Raw genomic sequence first — 24,394 nt, forward strand, 5'->3', positions numbered from 1 at the left:
ATTGAAAATTGGTCCATAACAACTTTCGTAGGAATTTTTGTTGTTGTGAAAAACGTTGGATTTTTATCCAGTGACGTCACTCGTTAGTTTGTTCACGGCATATTTGTGTAAGAAAGTCGTGTAAGAAAAAATGCAATTTTCAAAAAACCACCACGTGAGTTCTATAAATGGACTCATTTTTAATTTTTTTAAAAATCTTCATCTATCATCTTATAATACTTTCTGTTGTTTTTAATGGATTTTTTTTAAATTTACAAATTGAGTCATTTCAAAGGGTCAAAAAGATCAACAACCTTGGTCAATTCTTCGTGTTTAATTAGCATCGAAAATTCGATCAAACCGAAGATGTACCGTTTTTACAAACATAATTTAGTCATCAGCTCATCACTTCCATTATTATATACAATCGTCAATCGCTTTTCCGCATTTAGCGAATTCACAAATGACTCGTGACTCGAGTAGAGTGCTGAGGGGATAAACAGGTAGAATAAAGCTCGCGTGATTACGTAATTAAAAAGACACGAGCGGGTATTTAATTTTAATACACCTATACAGCTCCCTCTTCTTCCAGTAGCAGCATATTTATACTTATATCGAATTGGCCACGTTGATGAGCTATTATTAAACCATAAACGTCTCGAGAGCGCCCGTGTAATAAGCCATAAGTGTGAGGCGTTGGCCTGTATAGGAACTGGCGCTGACTGACGTTTAAAAAATAATATATTTTCCAACCTAATTGATACGCTCGAGCACCGTTGAAACGTATTTGTCCGTCTTGGAAATGGTAGCCAGGTCTTAAGAGTAGCGGGACCCGAAACGTTAGTACGACATAACGTTTAGTCTATTTACTTTACAAAGTCCCCCCCCCCCCCCGTTTTCCATTCAGCGTTATCTATGTAGAAGGACAGGAGCAGATTTGTATGTACTACGTCCATCGTTGATCGTATCGTCGTGAAATGGACACGACACGGCACGATTGTCCGCAGCGGGACGACGACCCGGTCCATCGTTTTGTTCCGGTATATTAATTGGATCACTAGATTGTCGTATTGGTTCTAGACAATGATCCATTCTCACATAAAAATTACGAAGACAGGCTCTTCGCTACGTCTGTCGAAGAATCACCAACGTTCGTTTCAAATCACTCTCACACACACAGTTATACTTACTCATGTCTATGTCAGTTTTAAACGTAGTATAGAGTTCGTAGTTCCCACGATTATTTGTCCTACGTGTACGAAGACTAATTTTTTGGACGATGCTTTCAAAAATACGTATACAAAGTTGTACGTTTCGCGTGGTCGTGGTCTAATCGACGTAGCATCTTTCTCTCACTGTCATCTGATCGTGGCTTTCTCTCATTTCGCTGCACAGGTGAATGGATAGGTACCTTTAGCTCTGCCTACACCGTCATCTAGATTTACTTACGACGATATTGCAAATTTTTATGCATTAAGTGCACAGATACCCGCAATTTAAACTGTTCTTATCCCGATCGAAATGTCATAGCATCTTCAAAGCGTAGGTAAGAGTACCTAGATCTCGAATTTAATTATCTGGCCGTTTCATCGAATCTGTGCAACGCGAAAAGATAGTATAGAATTACTCGTGTAGTATTAGCAACCTCGGTGGAGAGATTTTCGCTCATTTTTACCGATTCTAAGGCGATCTTTATATTTTCTTTGGCAAAGTTATCGTGTCGACGGTATCTGTGTCAACTGTGCTATCTGTGCTGAGAGAGCGAATCTCTCGAAATTAATTTTATCACAGTTTTGTGTTCCTTCGAAAGTTGGTTTATTCGTGTTTAGGTGTAAAGGTCAAATGCAACAGGTAGATGTGCTTTCGAGTCTGCTGAATGAATAGAAGAGGCGATAAATGAAAAACAAAATCGTCTTCAGTGTTTCTTCCTACAGACGTATTGTTGATCGTTTCCTCAACCCCCTTCCCTCACCTTCTCATCAGCGCTAGAAATGTGTGTTTTTTTTTACTGACGGATTTCTTGAGCCAAAATAGTACCGTCGATTTCAAAGTTACGAATATTTTGACTTAACGCCTACCATCCCATTTCCCCGCCATAAAATCGGATTTTTTTACCTTTGACTACATTTTATAAAGACAATTCATTATGACTACAAAACCTCTCAGTAGTGGTCATAAATTTCGCTCATTTTTTCTCTACGAGGAAAGTTTTAAATCATGGAACGTTTTTCATTCAAGTTAATAAGTCAATGATGAGAATCCCCCCCCCCAAAAAAAAGAAAGAAAAGTCCGACAAAATATCGTTTGATTATTTTCGAAAGGTGACATACCTAATTATAATGATTCATCAATCCCCCCCCAATTTCTTAAAAATCAGACTTGCCTCGATTTAAATTTCACAAATGGACGATTTATTTCAAAGTTTTCAAGTCTGACATAACGTCAACTACGTCAAGAATATTCGTCACAATTTTTTCAAGTTCTCAAAAATCAAACAAAATCAGGATAGGGCGCGATTCGTGATTTGAATACCTAATTTTTAAAGCGATTCTTAGGATCCAATGATTCGAACTGATTCGAATTGCCAAAACGAAACGATGATTCACGTGATTCGCGATTTGAAAATTTCTATGATTCGTGTTCGTGATTTAAATCATTTTTTTTTTCCTTCTTTCAATTCAATTTTCGAACGTTTTCCACTCGATAAGAATATCATTTTTTGATTTCATGTTTAATCTCTTATGTTCGAAACAGTGTACTCTGTAGATACATATAGACTTAGCAGATATCATATAAGTGACCTAAAATTTAGATTTACATAATTTATTTAATTTTTAGAGGTTTAAACCCCTCTTCACCTGTGTTTTTTCTGAATGTTACTCAAGTAACAGATTGAATAAATAATATTACTACTACTATGTTTAATCTCAATTTTGATTGAGTAAATTGTAATTTTAACGAATTTTTCTACGTATTCGAAAACAATAAGAGAAAAAAGCAACTTGGCGATTCAAATCACTTCGAAGTTCGAACCGCCAAAATTGAATGCGTTTTGTGATTCGAATCAATTTTTACGCGATTCTGCTCACTCCTGGACCAAACATGGGAAATTTACGGAATTTTCTTCCAAAGTTCTTGGAAACGTACCAAGTGTTATTAGTTATTACGAATTGGAAGACCACTTTTTCAAAAGTCTTTAAAAGTCTGACATAATAGCAAAATATCAGAAATTAGTCATTTTTGCAGAGTTGCTAAAATTCTGACATAATGTCGAGAATTCATTGTGAATTTTTTTCCTCAAGTTTTTAAAAGTGCTCCATCCCAAGTTTTCAAATTTCAGAAAGACCCCCAGAGCAAAAAACACGTCCAAGTCAAAAAAAATGTCCAAAAATATTCAGACGTGCCACTAGCCAGGTACCTACAACTCTGCCTACAACTCTGAGATTATTTTATTTAGATAATATTTCAATTGCTATTGTGTTTTTCCGACATGAATTAGAAAAAATGCAGTTCTCAAAAAAAAAGATGGATTTTATACAATTAGCCCAGTCAAAATGCAATTTGACCCAAACATAATTGAGATCAAAAGTTTTTTTGGTGAATATTGTCTAGGGTGGTATGCTGAACAACAAACTAAAAGTCCCCGCCCCTACCCCACGAGCTAACCCCCCCCCCCCCTGTGGACCCCCAAAAATCAGTTATTCGTCAAAAACCTCCTGAAATATTGAATTTTGAATAAAATGAGCTCAGTAATCAGTTCATCTCCTCTCCAATACCTATTAAATGAGCTATCGACAACTCCCTAGCCTCAAGGGGGGTGGCACCACGACCCCTCAAAGTAACGTGATTTTAATAATTTTGCATTTTATGACTTGGGACTTGTAACCTGATCTAATTGATAAAATGAAGCCAAACTTGGGGAATGGGATATTTTTAGAAGCTGGAGTTGACTTCTGGAGTGGGGAGGGTCAAAGTTGAAAATTACAGAAAGGTCATTTTTTTGGAAGGGCATAACATGACTCCAAATAGATGAAAAGGGTCCAAAATCATACCATCGGACAGTACCCCCATTGTGATCAACATATCCAAATTTCAGCTTCCTAGGTCATCCCCACCCCCATTTAAAGCGGAATCAAGGTGGAAATCCCCTTATTTTGCCCCTATTTTCGTTTTTTTCCATCTTAAAAGGAGTGGGGATGACCTTGGAAGCTGAAATTTGGATATGTTGATCACAATGGGAATACTGTCTGATGGTTTGATTTTGGACCCTTTACATCTATTTAGGGTCATGTTATGCCCCTCCAAAAAAATGACCTTTCTGTAATTTTCAACTTTGACCCTCCCCACTCCAGAAGTCAACTTTAGCTCCCAAAAGAATCCCATTCCCCAAGTTTGACTTCATTTTATCAATTAGAACAGGTTACAAGTCCCAAGTTATAAAATGTAAAATTATTAATATCACGTCACTTCCTTGAGGCTATGGAGTTGATCGATAGCTCATTTGATAGGTATTGGAGAGGAGATGAAATAATTACTGAGCTCATTTTATTCAAAATTCAATATTTCAGGAGTTTTTGGCGAAAAAGTGATTTTGGGGGGCTTTGATCCACTGTGGGGGGTAGCTCGTGGGGTAGAGGCGGGGACTTTTATTATGTTTTTCAGCATATTACCACCCCAGACAATATTCACCAAAAAAACCTTTGATCGCAATAATGTTTGGGTTCGCCTATTTTTTTCTGCTACCTATTTGACTGGGCTAAATACCTATATAATCAGGTTCATTTTGGCCCATTTTATCATTTTTTTTTTTTCATTTTCATTTACTTTATTTTTTCAATAATGAGCTAATACAGAGCTGATTGACACTAGTTTTTAGGACGACGTCCTTTGCACTTGTGGACAGTTTCCGTGCGATTCCAAGAAAGAGGAAGGTATAGGTAGACTTGATCATTTATTATGTATTCAATGTAAATCTAGACTGATTCGTTTTCTCTTACGAGTTGGTAACTGCTTGCTTTAAAACGAATAACTGAAAGAAAATTACATTTATTTGTAGGTAGCAGTTTTGTTTGAAATGTATAGGTACCTAGATCTACTTGTAGTTCTAATTTTCAACAAGTTCTTGGAGTTTTTCAAAATACTTAAAAAGGTTTCCTATTATATTAGCATGGAATAAAATATTATGTAGGTACCTGTAGTTGACAATAAAGTATCCTTTTGTTATTCTGAGAATAGTAAATAAGGTATGTGTACATATATAGACGCACAGTCTAAATAACATTTAAAATGCGCCAGTACCTGATTAAAAATTAATTAGATTTGTTTCATTCCAGTTCATTTTAAATATCGCAAAAATAATCGTCACTGTTGTTTTATATTCGTAGAATAATGAAAGCGAGTTTTAGTGAATTTTCTGGAACTGTTCGAGTAAAATATATATTTTTTGCTTATAAGATTACCTAACTCTCATAATAAGTCAACGAGACAATTTTCCTTACAATGAGTGCCATTTATAACGACGTTTGCAAAATCAAAAGACAATTTTTTGGCCAAGAAAATCTCTTCGGATTCCAGACAACATTGGCGAATAAACTCTACGCCATATATTGTGTTTTCGGGTTCGAGTTTTACTTCAGCGATAAATTCCACCATTCGACCAAATTTCTGTGGTGTATTTGGCATATTATGGATGTGATCTGTGTGACCAGACTCTTGCATCGTGCGAATTTAACTGACGATGAAAATCACTGTCTACAGTGGATCTTATTCGTTTTGTACACCTGTGGCATGGTAACTTTCTTCAGAATCTGTTTGCCTTTAACAATGCTTCTGCACGCTGCAGCCATTAAACGAAGTATCCGGCAACTGGATAGTGCTTTATCAAAACTGGATGAAATTATGGAGCAAATTCAATCTATCGAGGGTCGTATTTATGGAGTAGATTTGATCAGGTGATGTGAAAATGAACACAGACAGCTGTATAATGGAGCATTCGAGTCTCATTAGGTTGCTGAGGCTGATTTATAACCATTAGCTTTTTTCATACTTCTGTAAACGTTGACCAGATTTTGGTGAGCATCTGAAATTTTGCACCCTCACCCTCTCCTTATTTTATTGAAGTACTTAAGGCAATTTGTCAGTTTATTTGTTTGATTTAATTATTTGTTAACTTGAACATCTCACTTTATAATACTTAATTATAGATAAATGTAATAATGTGCCGAGTTGCTAAGTACACCTTGATCCAACATAACTACGTGCGACTTTTTCTAATTTTTTTCCTTTTCTACGCAATATGCTGCACAAGTGCACATGTTTGCCAGTACATACAAGTGGTGGTATTCTTTACACGTGCAAACCGTTTCTTTTATACGCTGCTTATGCCAGAAGCGGTGAAAATTTTTCCTTATTATTGGTTATTTGAACTGCACGGCGTATCTGCTTCGTTCCTACTACGTTTAGCTCATTTCATACAATTTGAAAACACATACCTATTATAATAATGCCTATACGTCGGTATAATCACGAACAAACACTCTATAACATGGTCCATGGTATAAATATGGATGTAAAGTGTAAGTGCAATTCAACATAAAAACACAGTATAGTATACAGTACAATGTACATTATAGATATACCTTGCCAACGTTATTACGATCTGATCCCTTTCTCTTTCTATCTCTGTCTCAATGGTCATGATTCAAGAAGGTATACGAGAGATACGATACCTGCTATAAAATACTTACTCTATGACCTTTTCATGTAACATGTGCTTATATGATGCCTTCGAGCATCTCATCGAGAGTAAGAATTTTATGAAAAATGTCCGGGTTTTAAATTCTTCTTTGGACTTTGAGTAGATTTTCTACAGATATATATTTCATTTTTTTTTTTTAAATAGGTAAAATAAATGACGATGAAAGGTAGAAGCTTATAAAAGAGAATGTTGTTGCGATTACAGGGGCATTGTTTTTAGGCTTATTTGTACATACGAGAAGGTTACCTAGTCAAGTGTTTGTACAAGTCTCTCACGTGTGGGCTTGTAAATGTTTTCTTTCGTTCTTTGGCTATCTGTTGATCTACTAGTATTTCGAAAATTGTGACATAATAGGCTGAAGTGATTAATGTGTGGTCAGATGATCGTTTAAGTGCTTTAAAATGACCTGAAGTCTATTCCTGTACGTATTTAGTTGATGTTGAAGACTCCTGGTCGTACGTTATTTATTTAGGTATTTTTTTGCTCCTGTTGCGTTGCTTCATCCTAACTTATTCTCAATCTCAGAGTATAATTTTGTGATTGTTCAACTCATTTATTTCTTTATCTATTTTTTTTTAAAGGAGTAAAAAAATTTCAAAACCATTTTTCAACACTTTTTACCGACTTTGCCGTGAAACGGAAAAGTAAGGTATTGTATTTGTCATGATGGTTGAGGATTTGGGTGGGGGTGGGGTTTCTTGACGTTTTGAAGTGTGCTGATCACGATAAGACATATGGCGCAAAACGAGATAAGTTTATATATATATACATATTCTAGGGGACAATCTCGTAACCTTTTTCTAGATTAACCAGCAAACTCATAACGTTTTGGCAAACTCGTAACCATTTTAGGACGTGACTTTGCGATGAGGTGCTATATGAATCTACAAGGTGTGGGGAGTCTACTGGCAAAATTTGAGCAGGGACGTGAGATTGCTGTTTATACAATTTCTCATTTGACTCAATTTTCAAATGAGTGCATAGCCTAATTATTATCTACGAGGACATGAGAAAAAGGTGCTTATTGCCAAGAACCATTTTATTCATTTTTCAAGTTCTGTTTGGTGATTCTGGTGGTTGAAGGTCTCCTCTTTCACATGGCGTGGTCAAAAATCGTCTAAAATGAATTTTTGACTGCTCAATTTCAATTTAAAGTTGATTATACAGGTCCGCATTTTCGTGTTTTTCAACATTAACATTGATTTTACGAGGAAAGTATGCATCCTATGAAAAAAATGCAATGAAGGAAATTGTAGAGCATAAAATTTCCTTTCTGCTCAGAGCTGGTTATTTTTTTGTAGGATGCTTTGTTCAAAATGTATTTGCGAAAAACATGGATGCATAGGACTTGAAAAAAAAAGCTTTCCTGAAAAATTGATGTTTCGGCAATGAGCAACTTTTCCACAGGGCCCCCAAAAATCAAGTTAACGAATATAACGCGGCCTAACATCGAGTACTATCAGGCCTATGGGGTGACGCGTCGAGCGTATGCACAGCAACGAAGTTATAGAGGGGTCTTGAGATTGCTGTTTATACAAAACGTTACGAGTTTGCCTGTATGCGGCTATATATATGAATACACGTACCTAGTACCTTGTGGTGCCCGGGTCTTTTATGGTAATTGTGGTGCCCGCGTACATAGAGGATCATATATAATGTATGATAAAGGTGTTTTAGAGCAGTTTATTTTTTTTAAGGTTTTTAGTCATAGTGGTGCCCGTTATATAAACTTGGTACTTGTGGTGCCTGCCTCAAAAATTTTTTTTTCACCTTAGAGTGCATTTCATCAAATTCTACATCGTTTTATATAAAAAGACCTTGTGGTGCCCGATTTGGGCGCCACAAGCCCAAAACCGGGCACCACAATGACTACGTATACTTAAAACGGGCACCACAATGACTAAGTTTAAATCTATATTTATATATTTATAGGTATATCAATTTATGTATAAATTTGTGTCACGCTGAACTCAAAAGCTCCGAACTTTAAGTCGAAACTAATGATGGCAAAATATTGCTTTGATACTGAACTAGAGAAATTTTTAATTTGGTCGAAATCGGTTCAGCCGTTTATGAGATATGAACGTTTAAGTGTGTTTCAACGTTATGGATAAGCAGAAATTTGTGTAAACCCTTATATCTCGCAAACGGCTCACCCCCATCAAACAGATGGGGTGGTTAGGGTGGGTAGGTTGCACATTGGTACGCCGAAGGTCGGGTGTTCGAATCCCGCGCGAGTCAAGAGGAGAAAATTTTTTGTCGATTTTTTTGTTAATTTTTTTGTTAATTTTATCCGTCCAAAATTTTTTTGCCATAAAAAATCAAAATTTTTCAAAAATTTCTAGTGTAATTTTTGTTTTAACAAAAAACATTATTATTATTTTTTTTTTTTTTGTTAATTAATATCTAGTAATTTTTAGTAAATAAAATGATTAGTTATTTTTGGTGAATTACTCGTAATTAAAGTTGGTCGAAAATTTTGGTAAATTGCTTGGGTAATTTTTGGTAAATTGGTAAAGTTTGGTAAATTGGTAAAAACCTTTGACAGTAAATTACTGGGGTAATTAAAATTCGGTAAAAAATTGGTAAATTAGTGAGGAAATGTCTCGTAAATTACTGAGGTGAATGTTGGTAAATTGCTGGGTTATTTTTGGTAAAATGGAAAATTGGTAAATTAGTGGGTAATGTCTGGTAAATTACTGGGGTAATTTTTGGTAAATTCGTAAATTTTGGTAAAGTGGTAAATTTTGGTAAATTGATAAATTTGGGTAAATTTGTAAGTTTTGGTAAATTCGTAAAGTTTGGTAAATCGGTAAATTTTGGTAAATCGGTAAATTTTGGTAAATTAGTAAATTTTAGTAAATTGGTAAATTTTGGTAAATTGGTAAATTTTGGTAAAATGGTAAATTTTGTTAAATTGATAAATTTTGATAAATTCGTAAATTTTAGTAAATTGGTAAATTTTGGTAAATCGGTAAATTTTGGTAAATCGGTAAATTTTGGTAAATTGGTAAATTTTGGTAAATTGGTGAAATTTGGTAAATTGGTAAATTTTGGTAAATTGGTAAATTTCAGTAAATAGCTGAATTTCAATTCTGGATAAAAATTAAGCCATTAAAAACCTCTAAATTTTGGTAAATTGGTAAATTTAGGTAAATTGGTAAATTTTGGTAAATAGGTAAATTTTGGTAAATTGGTAAATTTTGGTAAATCGGTAAATTTTGGTAAATCGGTAAATTTTGGTAAATTGGTAAATTTCGGTAAAATTGAACGATAAATCGATCAAAATCGATAAATCTGACTCACAACAATATTAAACTTGCCTAACATTCGACAAAACGAAAACAAACTTCAACAAAAAATAAATAAATATTTATTGTTAACGGTCATTGACCTAACGATCAATAAACCAGACAAATGAGACTGAGCAAAAAGCTCGATGACTTTACTTTACGACGACAAGAATAATATTAACGCGAACTAACTTAGTAACTAACGAAAACAACGAAAAAACAACGATAATTTAACAGCCAACAGTTTACGCGATTTTACGAAAAGAACAAAAAACCATTTTATATGTAACCAACAATATATATATCGCGAAACCGAAATTCATTTTTAATAAAAAATAAAAACTTAAAAGTTACCGAACATAGTTCGTTACGGTTACGATTCCAATTTTGCCAACACCCCACCATAAAAATATTTTCCCTAACACGCGTACCACTTAAATAAACGTAAAACTTGTTGCTTCTTATCAATACCGGTGTTAGTAAACACTTTGAAACAAAATATTTTTACAGCAAAATTTCAGTTAAATTATACTTAAATTACATAAAAAACAACTCGAAAACTTAATTTAAGCATTAAACAATGACTCACAGAGTCTATCGAAAACGGTACGTGTCGTGGCTTTGGTTAAAATATCGGCAAGTTGATCCGCCGAAGATATCTTTTGCAAGTAAATGATCTGTTTTGTGACTAAATCGCGTATATGATGATAACAGACATCTATATGTCTGGTACGTTTCGATTCGACCGTATTCGCAACGGCAATCGCTGCATTAGAATCGCAATACACCGGTACGGTGTCAATACGAACTTCTAATTCGACAAACAGATTTCGCCAAGCCAAGACTTCCTTTCCAGACGTACTTAACGCAACGTATTCAGCTTCACACGACGAAAGACTTACACAATTTTGTTTCTTGACTACCCAGTCAATTACGTTGCCATAGTGCAATACAAAAATTCCAGACGTTGATTTTCTGTCTAAACAATCACCAGCGAAGTCCGAATCTACGTATACTCTAACAGAGTATTTATCAACGACTTCAGGTATTACGTAGGTAAGTTTCACGTTCAACGTACTACGTAAATACCTGAGAATACGCTTACTATATTCGAATAGCTCCTTGTTTGCCAAGTGCTGGTATCTGCTTAGAAAGTTTACAGCAAAAGCGATATCGGGACGTGTTCCCCTTGCTATGTAACTTAAACTTCCTAAGAGACCACGCACTTTGGTTTCATAACTTTTATCGAGCTTGAGATTGGTAATCTTCAAGCCCGGTTCGATTGGAGTTGAGATACTATTCGAATTAGATAAACCGTAATCATTAACTAACTGCTCGATATATGAATTTTGATGTATTTCTAACTTTTCTTTACTACGATTAATTTCCATTCCAATGAACTTCTTGCATTGTTCCAGGTCTCTGATTCCAAAACGCTCATTCAATCGCTTGACCAACCACTCAATTAGACGATCATCGCAACCTGTAATTAGAAAATCGTCTACGTAAACGACAAACACGCAACGTAGAGGATTTTCGGCATCGAAGTAGACACACGGATCAACTTTGCTCCTTACGAAACCGAGCGAAAGTAAATACTCATTCAATTTTGCGTTCCACGACTTGGGACTCGTTTTTAACCCATATAACGAACGTTTGAGAATATATACGACACCTTTTTCTTCGTTAGTCCCTTTCGGTGGGTTGAACATAATACCTCGGTTTATATCTCCATTGAGAAATGCAGTACTCACATCTAGCTGTCTCAACTGCCACTTGTTGACCATAGCTAGATTGAGCATCGAGCGTATTATCGGTTGATTAGGTGTTGGAGCGTATATTTCATCCAACTCATAAAAATGGTTGTCTTTGAAACCACGCAACACCAATCTAGCCTTAAATTTCACCCCACCATTCGAGTTGATTTTTTTCTTTAGAACCCACTTACTATCTACTTTCGAATAATTCTCTTTATTTACGCTTTTTTCAGATGCTGAATACCAAACGTCTTTGATCTCCATCGCCTTTAACTCTTCATCTATCGCTACACGCCAAAATTTCGACTCAGGACCTTTTAACGCTTCTTCATACGTAAGGTCATCGACCCCAGCGAGTGCAAAGCAAGCAAAATCGTCGCTACGTTCATCTGAAGAAGATGTATCGATCAAACTACGATCTACCAAGTTATCACCGCTACGTTCGGCCTCAGTCAGCTCATCTGGGTTTATCCAATTGGAGCAACCAGGAGCTGAATCAGCGTTACCTACCGGTGTAACCGTAGGTACGATATTCACATCGCTTACACTCACTGATACCGATGTTTTTAACAAATGATCGTTAATAACATCGTGTATCTTACGCGTTTCGTCTATTTCTACACAACTCGAATTCGTAAATTTATTTCGTAAAACATCGTACAATACATAACCTGTCTCTGTAAAACCTAACAATACCATATCTATCGACTTCTCATCGGTTTTCTTTCTCTTTTCAGGCGGTACTAAAACTCGTGCAACGCTTCCAAACAATCTCACTCTCGATAAATCCGGCTTTCGGCGATTCCACAGCTCGTACGGTGACAGATCGTTCAAGGCAGAATGCGGTAAACGATTGTACACGTAGTTCGCCGTGTATGCAGCGTAAAGCCAGAATTTATTCGTTAAACCGCCTTCGTATAACAGAGCTCGCATTTTTTCTTGGATGGTTCGGAAAAAACGCTCGACGGTGCCATTATGCTGCTTCTCATACGGCTCACTGTTCTGCATAGATATACCTTTTTCGTCGACAAACTCTTTAAAGGTACCTCCGATAAATTCACTAGCGTTATCGCACCTGATACGCTTTACCTTCGTACTCCATAACGTTTCACTGATACTAACATATTTTTTTAGGTAGGTACCTACTTCGGCTTTACTTCTCATTCCGAACGTTACTCCCCATCTCGTACAGTCATCTACGAAGCCAATCAAATATCGCTCGCCTTCTAGTCCTTCTGTAATAGGACCCATTACGTCAATATGAACGAGATCGAGCGGATTTGGATACCTATACCTACTTGAATCGTAGGTATGTTTCTTTTGTTTTGCTTTACAGCAAATTTGACACTGATTAAAAGGTGGGCAATCACATCCACGTAACTCAGGGATCTTATCTAGTACCGTTTTGCTCGTATGAGCCAACCTACGATGCCAGATGTCACCTTCACCTTTTAACCTATTTACTTTCTTTTTATTTTTCAGATTTACATCACTGTCACTGCACGTACTGGTATTTCCTATACCTACACTTGAAACGTTCGAGTTTACACTACTAGAAGTATTACCTATCGTCGTCGAACCATTACCTACATTTTTCGAGTCGCTAACATCACTAGAAACCAACGCAGATGAATAATTTGAACAAGAATACAAAAGAGGAGGTATATTGATCATAAATTGAATCGTATACAATCCATTATCGTTAAGTACTAATCTAGAAACTATATTTCCCGCAGGATCGACCAAACGAGGATCTTCATCGAAGAAGAAACGATAACCGTTCGCTACGATTTTCGACACGGACAGAAGACTAAAAGAAAGACTAGGTACGTAGTATACCTCGTTCAACCAATAGACGTTTCCGTCATCGGCTAGAACTCTCAATCGACCTACTCCTTCTTTGATCAAAGAGACTACACAATGAGCGGACTGTAAACTTTCGTTTATTTTCCTCTCATCGTGCAAGACTCCACGATGTTTCAGAAAATGCGAAGTCGCACCACTGTCGACGACAAACGTGATAAAATCGACGCCGTCGTCGTCGTTTGTCTCGACATACGCATTTTCTTCACCGAGATTTAAAGCAGTCGAGTCACCTAAAAAATAGTTCGACCCGATATTTATGTTACGCGAATTTCCGAAATTAGAAATCGCAACACTGTCACCGAAAGTACTACGACCGACACTATTTTTAACGAATTCATCTACGATATTACGACTACGACCTTTATCTAACGAGAAATTTTCTTTTTTTCCAGATGTCGACGGAAAAAGACCTAACGCGATAGACGGACGAGGACCTGACGAACCGGACGAACCTGACGGACCAGACGTACCCGATGTACCACTCGACGAACTGTTACCACCATTATTACGCGACGAATCACCGTTCTGCGGACAATTACGACCTATATGCCCGGTTAGATTGCATCGATAGCAAACGATACTTCCCCGAGGGTTGGTATCGTTTCTATAATTCCCTCCGGCGGATCGACAAGACTTGGCCATGTGGCCCCGTTTATGACACTTATAGCAGGTACGATCTTTGGCTTGTACGAAGCCATTATTACTACTACGATCACCGTTACCGTTCGACGAATTACCGGACGAGTTCGAACTACGATTACGCGACTTATTACGATTACGATTACGACTATTATTATTTTTATTACCGGATTGATCGGATGCGGCCATTGCTGAACCGGTACTTGTCGAACTCTTCGAAGTCGAGGAGTTCTTCGAGGCATCTTCCAAACTCAAAAGCAACGATGAAATTAACTTTGGATTTGGGTCTCCAGCTGTGACGTGAACTAGTCCTCGAGCAGTCATACGCACTGACTCGTACTTAGGCGAGTTGCCTAACGCGTTGATCAGATACGTATAGATTTCCGATGGAGTCAATTTCACGTCCAAACTCTCCATATCGTTGACTAGCGTATAAAATGCCTCCAAGAACTCTTTCGGACCTTTGTACATATCGATGACAATCTTCGAAATACGAGTTCGACAGTCGATAATTGCTGCTTGGTTTTCCGCCTGGTACAAGGAGTTGAGCTCCGTCCAGAATACGTACGGATCCTCTGTCTCCTTGACCAACCGGAAAACGTTCTCAGCTACGTGCCTAATTAAAATTTCTAAAGCTTTCGCTTTTTTACGCGGCGATAACGTATTTACTTCAAGAATCACGGTCTGAAGTCCTTTGGCTGCCAAAATAACTTTGATTTTTCTTTTCCAGGACACGAAGCCCGTACCGCGAAAGACCATCGACTCCATTACACGATTATCACCGGCACCGAACATATTTTCACTCGACGAACTACTCGAATCGGATTCTACAGCTGCGTCGTCGGACTCGTCGTCGCTACTTTCACTACCTTCGGACTCGTCGTCGGATGGACCAGGAGGTGGAGGAGGTGGAGGACCGGATGACGGATTAGACGGAGGAGGAACGGGATCAACAGGGATCGACGGATCGTTGGAAATATCACCGGAACCCGCGGAGCTCGTACCAGCTTCGGTATCACCTGCTGACTCAGATACGTCTACGTTTACTTTACTTTTACCTTTCGACTTCGGTATACTTTGTTCTGGTTTTTCCTTTTCAGAAAAACCACGAAACTCGGCGCTCGATTTACGCTTATCCGAACTACTATCGTCGTCGTCTACGTTGACTGATTTTCCTGACCGCAAATAGGACAGGACTGTCCACATTTACTTCGTCGAACACTGCGTACCAAAAACAAACAGCTACACAAGCCGGATACTCGGACGAACCAATCCACACAGGATACCAAAACGTCGTCGAACTACAGAGCGTTTCACCAACTACGCTCACGCTACCATGAATGATAAATCGATCAAAATCGATAAATCTGACTCACAACAATATTAAACTTGCCTAACATTCGACAAAACGAAAACAAACTTCAACAAAAAATAAATAAATATTTATTGTTAACGGTCATTGACCTAACGATCAATAAACCAGACAAATGAGACTGAGCAAAAAGCTCGATGACTTTACTTTACGACGACAAGAATAATATTAACGCGAACTAACTTAGTAACTAACGAAAACAACGAAAAAACAACGATAATTTAACAGCCAACAGTTTACGCGATTTTACGAAAAGAACAAAAAACCATTTTATACGTAACCAACAATATATATATCGCGAAACCGAAATTCATTTTTAATAAAAAATAAAAACTTAAAAGTTACCGAACATAGTTCGTTACGGTTACGATTCCAATTTTGCCAACAAAAATGGTAAATTTTGGTAAATAGGTAAATTTTGGTAAATAGGTAAATTTCAGTAAATAGGTAAATTTTGGTAAATAGGTAAATTGGTAAATTTCGGTAATAATTTTGTTTTTTGTCAACAATTTTCCTGATATATTATTCCACTTGTAATATGACGGTTACGTCTTCATAAGTACGCTAATTTTTATTAGAAAATCAATTTCATAAAAGTGTAATATGATGGCTACTTATGATTGACTATTTTATTTTGTTGATGTTTTCGACTTTTCGTATTCATTAAATCGGTAAATTTGGGTACTTCCGCGCATTTTGATAAATTGGTAAATTTTTAAGTAATGTCTGGTAAATTACTGAGATAAATGTTGGTAAATTACTGGGGTATATTTAGAGCAAAGTCGGTTGATCTTGCAAACTGCGCAAGATGTTTTTTTTTTTTTAAATTTGGGCAGTTGAAACTTTTTTGAGAGTCAAGTTATCCAATTTTTTGCTTTAAAGAAATAGACTCGTGAGATAATTTTTCCTTTTTCGCAAATTATTTGGTTCCTTTCGACGAATCGTTCGCAAACTATCAATATTTTTTGAAAGAGTTTGTTCATCAATTGGTCCAAAATTCCATGGTAATTAATCGGTAACTCTTACTGTAAAGTTTCAGAATCATATGCGAACAAATCATGAAAAACTTCTCTCGAAGGAGTTTTGTTGTTCTATTTGAATCATTTGAATCAATTGTCCGGAAGTTCTTTTATTAAATGAATCGTTCGTTTACGAACGATCAACAATTCTGTGATTTCATAGAAATTATTGAACATTTTTTGATGATGAAGAAGATGAATTTGTCATAGGTATCAACGAGCTGTCGAGCTATGTCGAGCTTATTGGATTTTTTCCACAATTTTTGAAATATTCGTTCAACGAATGATTCACTATCGTTCAGTGAATCGTTTTGAAAAAACAACTTTTTTGTGGACTCATCCTTGAAAAATTTCTCTTTTTTTATCAAACGGTTCAAATCTTTGGTGAAGATTTGCCATAAAAATGATTCAATCGTTCTCAAGTGATTGAATCATTTGCGAACAATTGAAAACTTAATTAAATCGTTCGCGAACGATCACGACAAATTTTCCATTTTTTTTTTTTTTTTTTTTTTTTTTTTTTTGGAGCCATCGGTCATTTTTAAATTGGAATAAAGTTTGGAAGCTATTTTTTTTTTTTTGAATCCCATCTTCGGCGACGAGTCGTTCAATAAGTGATTCGCATTTGTTCCATGAATCGTTTTGAAAAAAAATGTTTTCTTAACGTTGGAAAACTTGTTCCATTTTATTATAATTATTATGTTCTGTTCAAGTTTTTCACAAAAGTTCTTCATGTGACGAATCAGTCGTTCTTGAATGATTCAAACGTTCGCGAACGATTCAAAATTTAGTCGTTGATAAAATGAATCGTTGTTGAAAATGAAATCAAAAAATTTTAAATTACTGTTTTCAGAGAATTTATCGATTCGTTCGCGAACGATTCACCATTTCATCAATTCGTTCGCGAACGATTCACTTTTTAATCAATTCGTTCGCGAACGATTCACCATTTCATCGATTCGTTCGCGAACGATTCACTATTTCATAAATTCGTTTGCGAACGATTCACCATTTCATCGATTCGTTTGCGAACGATTCACCAATTCATCAATACGTTCGCGAACGATTCACTATTTCATCAATTCGTTCGCGAACGATTCGCTATTTCATCAATTCGTTCGCGAACGATTCACCATTTCATCAATTCATTCGCGAACGATTCGCCATTTCATAAATTCGTTCGCGAACGATTCACCATTTCATCAATTTGTTTGCGAACGATTCACCATTTCATTAATTCGCTCGCGAACAATTCATCATTTCATTGAATCGTTTGCAAACGATTCACAATCAATTTTATTTTTCAAATTTATCAGATTTTTGAGCGATTCGTTCATTGACGAATTCTGATTCGTTTAATGAATCGTTTTAAGAAAATGATCTTTTTTCACAGCCCTGAGTATCAATGAAAAATTAAAATTTCATCTTATCACATGTTCTATCCAATTCTGAATTCTTTCACGAAAATTCGTTCATGAGACGATTCAGTCGTTCGTGAATGATTCAAACGTTCGCGAACGATTCAAAATTCAGGTAGTAGCCAGTAGGTAATCAAATGAATCGTTGTTCCCGTTTTCCGCTAATTCATTCAGTCGTTCGCGAACGATTTAAATGATTCACAATTTAATTGAATCGTTCGTGGACAATTCGCATTCAATTTCTTATTTTTCGAACTTATTGTCATTTTTGAAGAAAAAAAAGCTACCTACATTTTTCCTAATCTCATTTTTAATGATGAGTCGTTCATTAAATATGATTCTCATTCGTTCAGTGAATCATTTCTAAAAAAACGATATTTTTTCGCTGAATTGCCTTCAAAGAACTGCCACATTATAGCATGCTACTTATTCGTATCGTACACAAAAATTCGTCGATGAAACAATTCGGTCGTTCGCGAATGATTCGATCGTTCATGAACGAGATCCAGTGAGCATCTAATGTTCTCAGTAAATCTCACTTCTAGTTTTTGCAACAATAATGCATTAAAGGGTGTTCCAAATCCAAACTTAAATAATTTGTTATCAAAATGTTCGAACCAAACGTTCGCGAACGATTCACAATCCAGTTCTTGACCTTGATCGTTTATGAAATTGAGAGAATTATTATCTTACAATTTCTTCGTCGATTTTTAGCTATTATTTTTTTCATCGGTTCCATCTTTTCGTTCGCGAACGATTTATTAATTCACACACTGTAGAATTTCAGGAATTAATCGAGGAAGAATATTTTCCAAGTTGTTTCATTCATTCTATCCAGTTTCAATTTTGCTACTACACAGTCCCAGTGTTTACAATTAATTATTCGAAGTCTTCACTCCATTAAAAGTTGGCTTTCCCCAAAATGTGCGTAGAATTTCATCCAAAATATGCGCTTGAAACGTAAGATCTATAGCGATGTGGAGGGTCTACAGGTGTAATTAAAACATCAAAACGAAGCATCGACATTATAACAGCTTCGCAATTATCGGCGTTTCTGTTTCCTACATTATTGAATTCGTATACTTAACTCGAGATTTGTAAATAATAATTAATACCAAGATGGATTTCTCCGATTTAGAATCGAAACCGAATAAGATTTTATGCCGGATAAGGAAAATATTTTAGCGAAATATTCCACTTCCACTGGTCACGTATTTCGGCAATTTTTCATCGTTTTTTTGTAAACTTGATTTCGTCAGATCTTCAACTGCCTACACAACCAGAGATACCCACTCCTATACAACGCGAATACCGATTAATTGGAAAGTAAACAGCCTAGAGGGATAAATATAACTTTGGCCAATATATTTACGTGCAATTTGAGTCTTTTTTATCCTCCCTTTCAATCAATCATTCTTCATATTCGTGTTTAAAAGAAAGAGAAAGTGTAATCGAGGTATGGGGTGCTACCGAATACCTACCAATGGGTGTATCTAGGCACTATCACGGTGCGGGGTACCAAGGACTCAACTTCGTAAACCATACACTTACTTATAGGTAAGTATACTTACAACTGTAATTACCTATATAGTCGTGCATTTTTCACGCTTTAGCCCAACGCTGAGGCAGCGTGGCGCGAAATTAACCACGCAGGTAATTGCAAAGTTTACATTTTGCACGATTTCAAGTTTAACGGTACAATATACTTATTACTCGGTGTACCTACATTTATTTAGTATAGTTACCTTCGGCGTGCGATTAGATCACATGGTAGGTCTAGGTAATACGATATGGCACCTGTATGCGAAAACTTATAGCTGTTCCAACTGTTCTGTATAAGTAAATGTGCATACTTTACCTGTTGTGCATACTTTGCTCCGTGCAGTTTACCAACTAGTCACGATCGCGACGTGTTGAAGCGAGCCATACAGAAATAAAGCTACGTTAGCAATTTCGTCCCGACACGATGCAATTTGGGAGAGACCAATGAGAGGGGGGCTAGAGCAGTAAGATAGAGCAGTTTATAGCATTGTTATAGTATCTGGTACTGATATTGGCGAAGGCGTCGCGTCGCATCGTTTCGCGGTGTCGTGTCTGTGATCGTATTCGCGTGATAATAAACGATCATGTCCGGTGAATTAGCAAATCGCTCGAATTGTTTACTCGGCGCGATTTTACTATTCATAACGGTCAACAACGACGGTGGTGTGACGGCGTGATGCGTCCAAGTGGTAATATCAGTGATGCTAATTACTCGAGTGTTAAAACGATCGCGAGTAATTGGCCATCGATAAAACTGGCGACCGTTTAAGGTACTCGTAGTCGTAATGATGAGCAATTAAACGAAACTCGCGATTGTGTTCACAGAGCCGTTCACAGTCGACCTGTGGTCGGCTTTTTCTATTACCAGTGTTTGAAGATGATGATAGAGTTCAATAAAAAATCCATTGGGAAGTTCTATATAATGTGCATAGCTTACGATAGATGCTTATTCAGGCGAAGAACTCTCGTACAGCGTTGATTTTTGTGGAGAAAAGCGAAAGATTTCGAATTCGAATCCAAATGTAAGTGAGCTTTACGTAGATACCTTACGTGGATAGAACGGTTTGTTTTTAGCATCAAGTTTTTCCTACGTTTTGAGCATAAAACAGAGTTCTAAAATCGTTTTGCCAAAAATCTGGAATGGATCGATGCTAAAAAAAATGAAACTTATTGACTTGAGGTCACCCCTCCTCCCTCCCATACTGATTGATCAATCACACAAGGACGAAGCTAAGAGTGTGTGGGGGACCCTCCCCTCAAAAAAAGTTGCCAAATTTTGAACAAGTTGGAAAATTTTGGCAAATTATTAAAATGTTTAAACTTGATCTTTTGAAAATTTCAGTTTTCCGGGAAAAAAATACCATTTTAATTTTCTGGCACAATCAGGTAGTTTTAAAAATTTTCTTAAAATCGAAAATTGAATTTGAATTGCTGAAATTTTGTCTGGTGGGGTGTCTTCGTGTGCGCTTTCGATTTAGCTTTGTTTGAATCCAAAATTTTTCTGCTAGTTTGGATCCATCCCTCGTCAGTTTTATTGAACAAAAGATGTGATGAAATACAACGAAGCACTGATTTTTTTACATTCTAATCAATTTTGAACCTCCCCTCCCCCTTCCATCCGCAAAGATAGGTAGGTACCTACACTCTGTCTTCTGATACATAGTACAAGTACATACGTTGAATTTTTGGTTTTTTACTTCTCGAAATCCAAGTTTTCAAATGCTTTGGCCCTCGTTTCGTTCGGGTCTGTTTGTTTTTTCTTGTTTGTAGTTGAAATTGAGGGGTTCCATGGAAAAGGGGCCTTAGTCATTTTTTTAAAATGTATTTTCACAATTTTGAATATATTCATTTTTAAAAAAATTAATTTCATCATATTCAGTGAAATTGCGAAGTGTTCTTCCATGAAAAAAAAAACGGATGGAAAAATATTTCCTAGAGGAAAAAAATTTCAAATCCATTTTTGAGCATGTAAAAATCCGTTTAAAAGATGATCAAGGCCCCTTTTCCATGGAACCTCTCAATTTCTGAAGACCACATAGGTACTTAAATTTTGAAGCCAAAAACGAAAAAAATCAAACTTCTCACATGAAAAAACAAAACTATTTCACTTATAAAAATAATGAATTTTCAAAAGCTTTCGCTCGCAGTTCGTTCGAACCATGTTTGCTTAGAAGTATTTTTCAAACTTGGAATTTCTAAAAATCACCACATCAAATTTCAAAATTTTAAAATACCGAAAAAATCAAACTCTTCACATTAAAAAAATCGTGTTTTCACCTACAAAATACAAATTTTTGAAACCTTTTGCCCTCGCTATGTTCGAGATATTTGTTTCTCTTTTACAAAATTATGAAAAATTCCATGTTTGAGGCTTCTAAAAATTGAACGAAGGAAACAAACATTGTCAGAATTATTTTTTCATCATTCGTTTTATTCGTCAAAATTGGTATTTTTTTCTCATATCAGTTGGCAAATTTTCGGTTGCACCAATCCCCCCCCCACTGCAGTTTTTTCTCTGAAATCATTAGTCATATTCACTCACAGAAAGCGTTTCAATCCTTAGAAACTATACCAAAATATCATATCAGTGCTGCATTTCAGATTTTTTTCAGATTTGAGATACATAGTTAACTACTTCTAAATTACTTTTGAGTTGTTTTTCAATTTTTTTTTTCATTTCAATTTTCTTACATTTTTTTCATCTAGGGGAATATGTGAAGAGCACAGGGAAAGAACGATGTAAGTGGTATTTTGCAAATTTTACAGGAGAGCGTTTTAAAGATTGAAATGTTTCTCAGTTTGAAAATAATTATTATTTGGCGTGAGTTTTGTTTCAGATATATTTCTAAAGTCTATTAGAACAATTCTGAGCATGAAAATATCATTCACGAGTCATCAGAATACAATGAGAGCATTTTTAAACTAACGCGCACGCAACGTTTTGCTCCGAAAACCACTTACTTACATCGTTCTTTCCCTGTACGCGGCCCACTTACGTCGTTCTTTCCCTGTAAACAGCCAGGTTATGTCGTTCTTTCCCTGTATTTGTTTTTTGTGCAATTTTCAAGTCGTTATTCTGAGTGAAATAGAACAAATGTGCATTTTTCATAAACATTGGGTGAAAGTGCTTAGCTCAATGAATAAAATACCACCGAGAAAAAAAAATTAAAAATTTTATGTTATAATTTTTTTCACCTCAAACTTTCGATTTTTCATCTCTTACAATTTTTTGTTTTTTGAGCAAAATAGTGCCGATAAAAATACTTTCAACATAAACTACGTACACTACATGAAAGAGCATTCCTCAATGAACAAAATTTCACTAAAAAAAAAAAATTGAAAAAAATCAAGTTACATCGTTCTTTCCCTGTGCTCTTCATGTTTTCAATTTTACCTTCCTCAAGTTGAAAAAAAACACTCTTTTATTCATTTTGAAAATTGTTGAGAATTTTTTCTTGATTTTTTCAATGTATCTGAGTATGAAAATTGCTTCAATTTTTCGACTTTTCAGCCAGGAAGATGTTTTCCCCTTAGATACGTTTCCTCATTTTTACACTTACAATTTTTTGAATCAATTTTTTCGATAGCTACAGTTTTGATTTTTATTTTGAAGTACATCACAATATTTTCATTTTCCAAGTTTTGTTGTTGTTTAGTGTTTATGCCAAATGTTTTTTGAACACTTTTCAATTTCCACCCCCCCCTCTCCTCCGAATGCCACTGTCACAGTGTCCTTCTCGGCAGAAAACATAAATTCAAGTATTTAGATTTAAAATAATTTGAATAGGACCATCAATTATTTCTCCCAAAATTTGGACCCATTTCACCCAGCTCTCAGTAAGTGAATTCGCAACTAATTTGTACGAATGTCCACTTTACCTATACTTACATCTTAAATTAAATGAACTCTCTTCATATGAATTACACCATTACGGATATTTGAAACTTCCAGCTCGATTTTCGATTTTTCTACGGTTTATAAATCAATAATTATGCAGTTGGGGTGTTTTTGGGGCAGCCACCTCGAGTGCGTTTCATTGACTATAACTCTGGTTTGTATGGAAAAATGCGAATGATCAGAAATTGTTGGTAAAAAAAAACACACTCGAAATTTCTGTCTGGAAATCATCGCCTATCGTGTCCCTAAACTCGTTAAATAGGTAAGTCATAAATGAACCAGAACTTGATTTTTAGTCATCCAAATTACGTACTTTCTACATCTTCTGTAAAAATTCTAGAAAATTACAACGCCAAAAAATGTGCTGGAATCTCCAGAATGGCTGGAAATAGTGAGATTCAGTTTGCAGGTGTCAATATTATCAGCCTCAGAAATCAGACCTGATTTGCATTATCTTTACCGAAGAAGTACCTAGGTACTTAATACTTATGTATATTTTTAAATATCAATTTCAAAAAAACGTTATTATTGCATTTTAAAAAAATTTAAAAATCACCTGAGGTTTCTTTAGGTGGGAGGGGGGGTGGATGGCGATTGCTTTGTATATAATAAAGAATAGCATGGTGAGCTCTTAATTATCTAACAAAATAGCTAGGTAATGCTTAATTGCTTGTAGGTACGTTTAGTTACAAAAATTGATAGGTAGGTAGAGGTACGTACTTGATAATACGATATGATGTCGCCACATCGCTGCATCGCAGCATCTCACTGGCATTTATCTTAGTAATCCGGAAGACCGTCTTGAAAAAGGTAAACCGGATGATAGCGAGAATTTGCAACGAACACCTGAAAAA

The 24,394-nt window shown here is 36.0% G+C and overlaps 1 protein-coding gene across 4 annotated transcripts in view; it reads left to right on the plus strand.

The window, feature by feature from the left end:
* The window catches only part of LOC135847116 (mucin-5AC-like), a 321,695-nt gene that overhangs the window by 268,414 nt on the left and 28,887 nt on the right, over positions 1–24,394 (plus strand). The window contains exon 1 of one of the 4 annotated variants that reach the window (XM_065366535.1): positions 20,163–20,664. The exons of the other annotated variants lie outside the window; for them this stretch is intronic. Coding sequence (XP_065222607.1) covers positions 20,585–20,664 — 80 coding nt within the window. The 5' untranslated portion in view covers positions 20,163–20,584. Of the gene's footprint in view, positions 1–20,162; positions 20,665–24,394 lie in introns of those variants that run through there. 4 annotated transcript variants of the gene reach the window in all.

Source organism: Planococcus citri, chromosome 5, assembly GCF_950023065.1.
Source record: "Planococcus citri chromosome 5, ihPlaCitr1.1, whole genome shotgun sequence".
NCBI classification, from domain to species: domain Eukaryota; kingdom Metazoa; phylum Arthropoda; class Insecta; order Hemiptera; family Pseudococcidae; genus Planococcus; species Planococcus citri.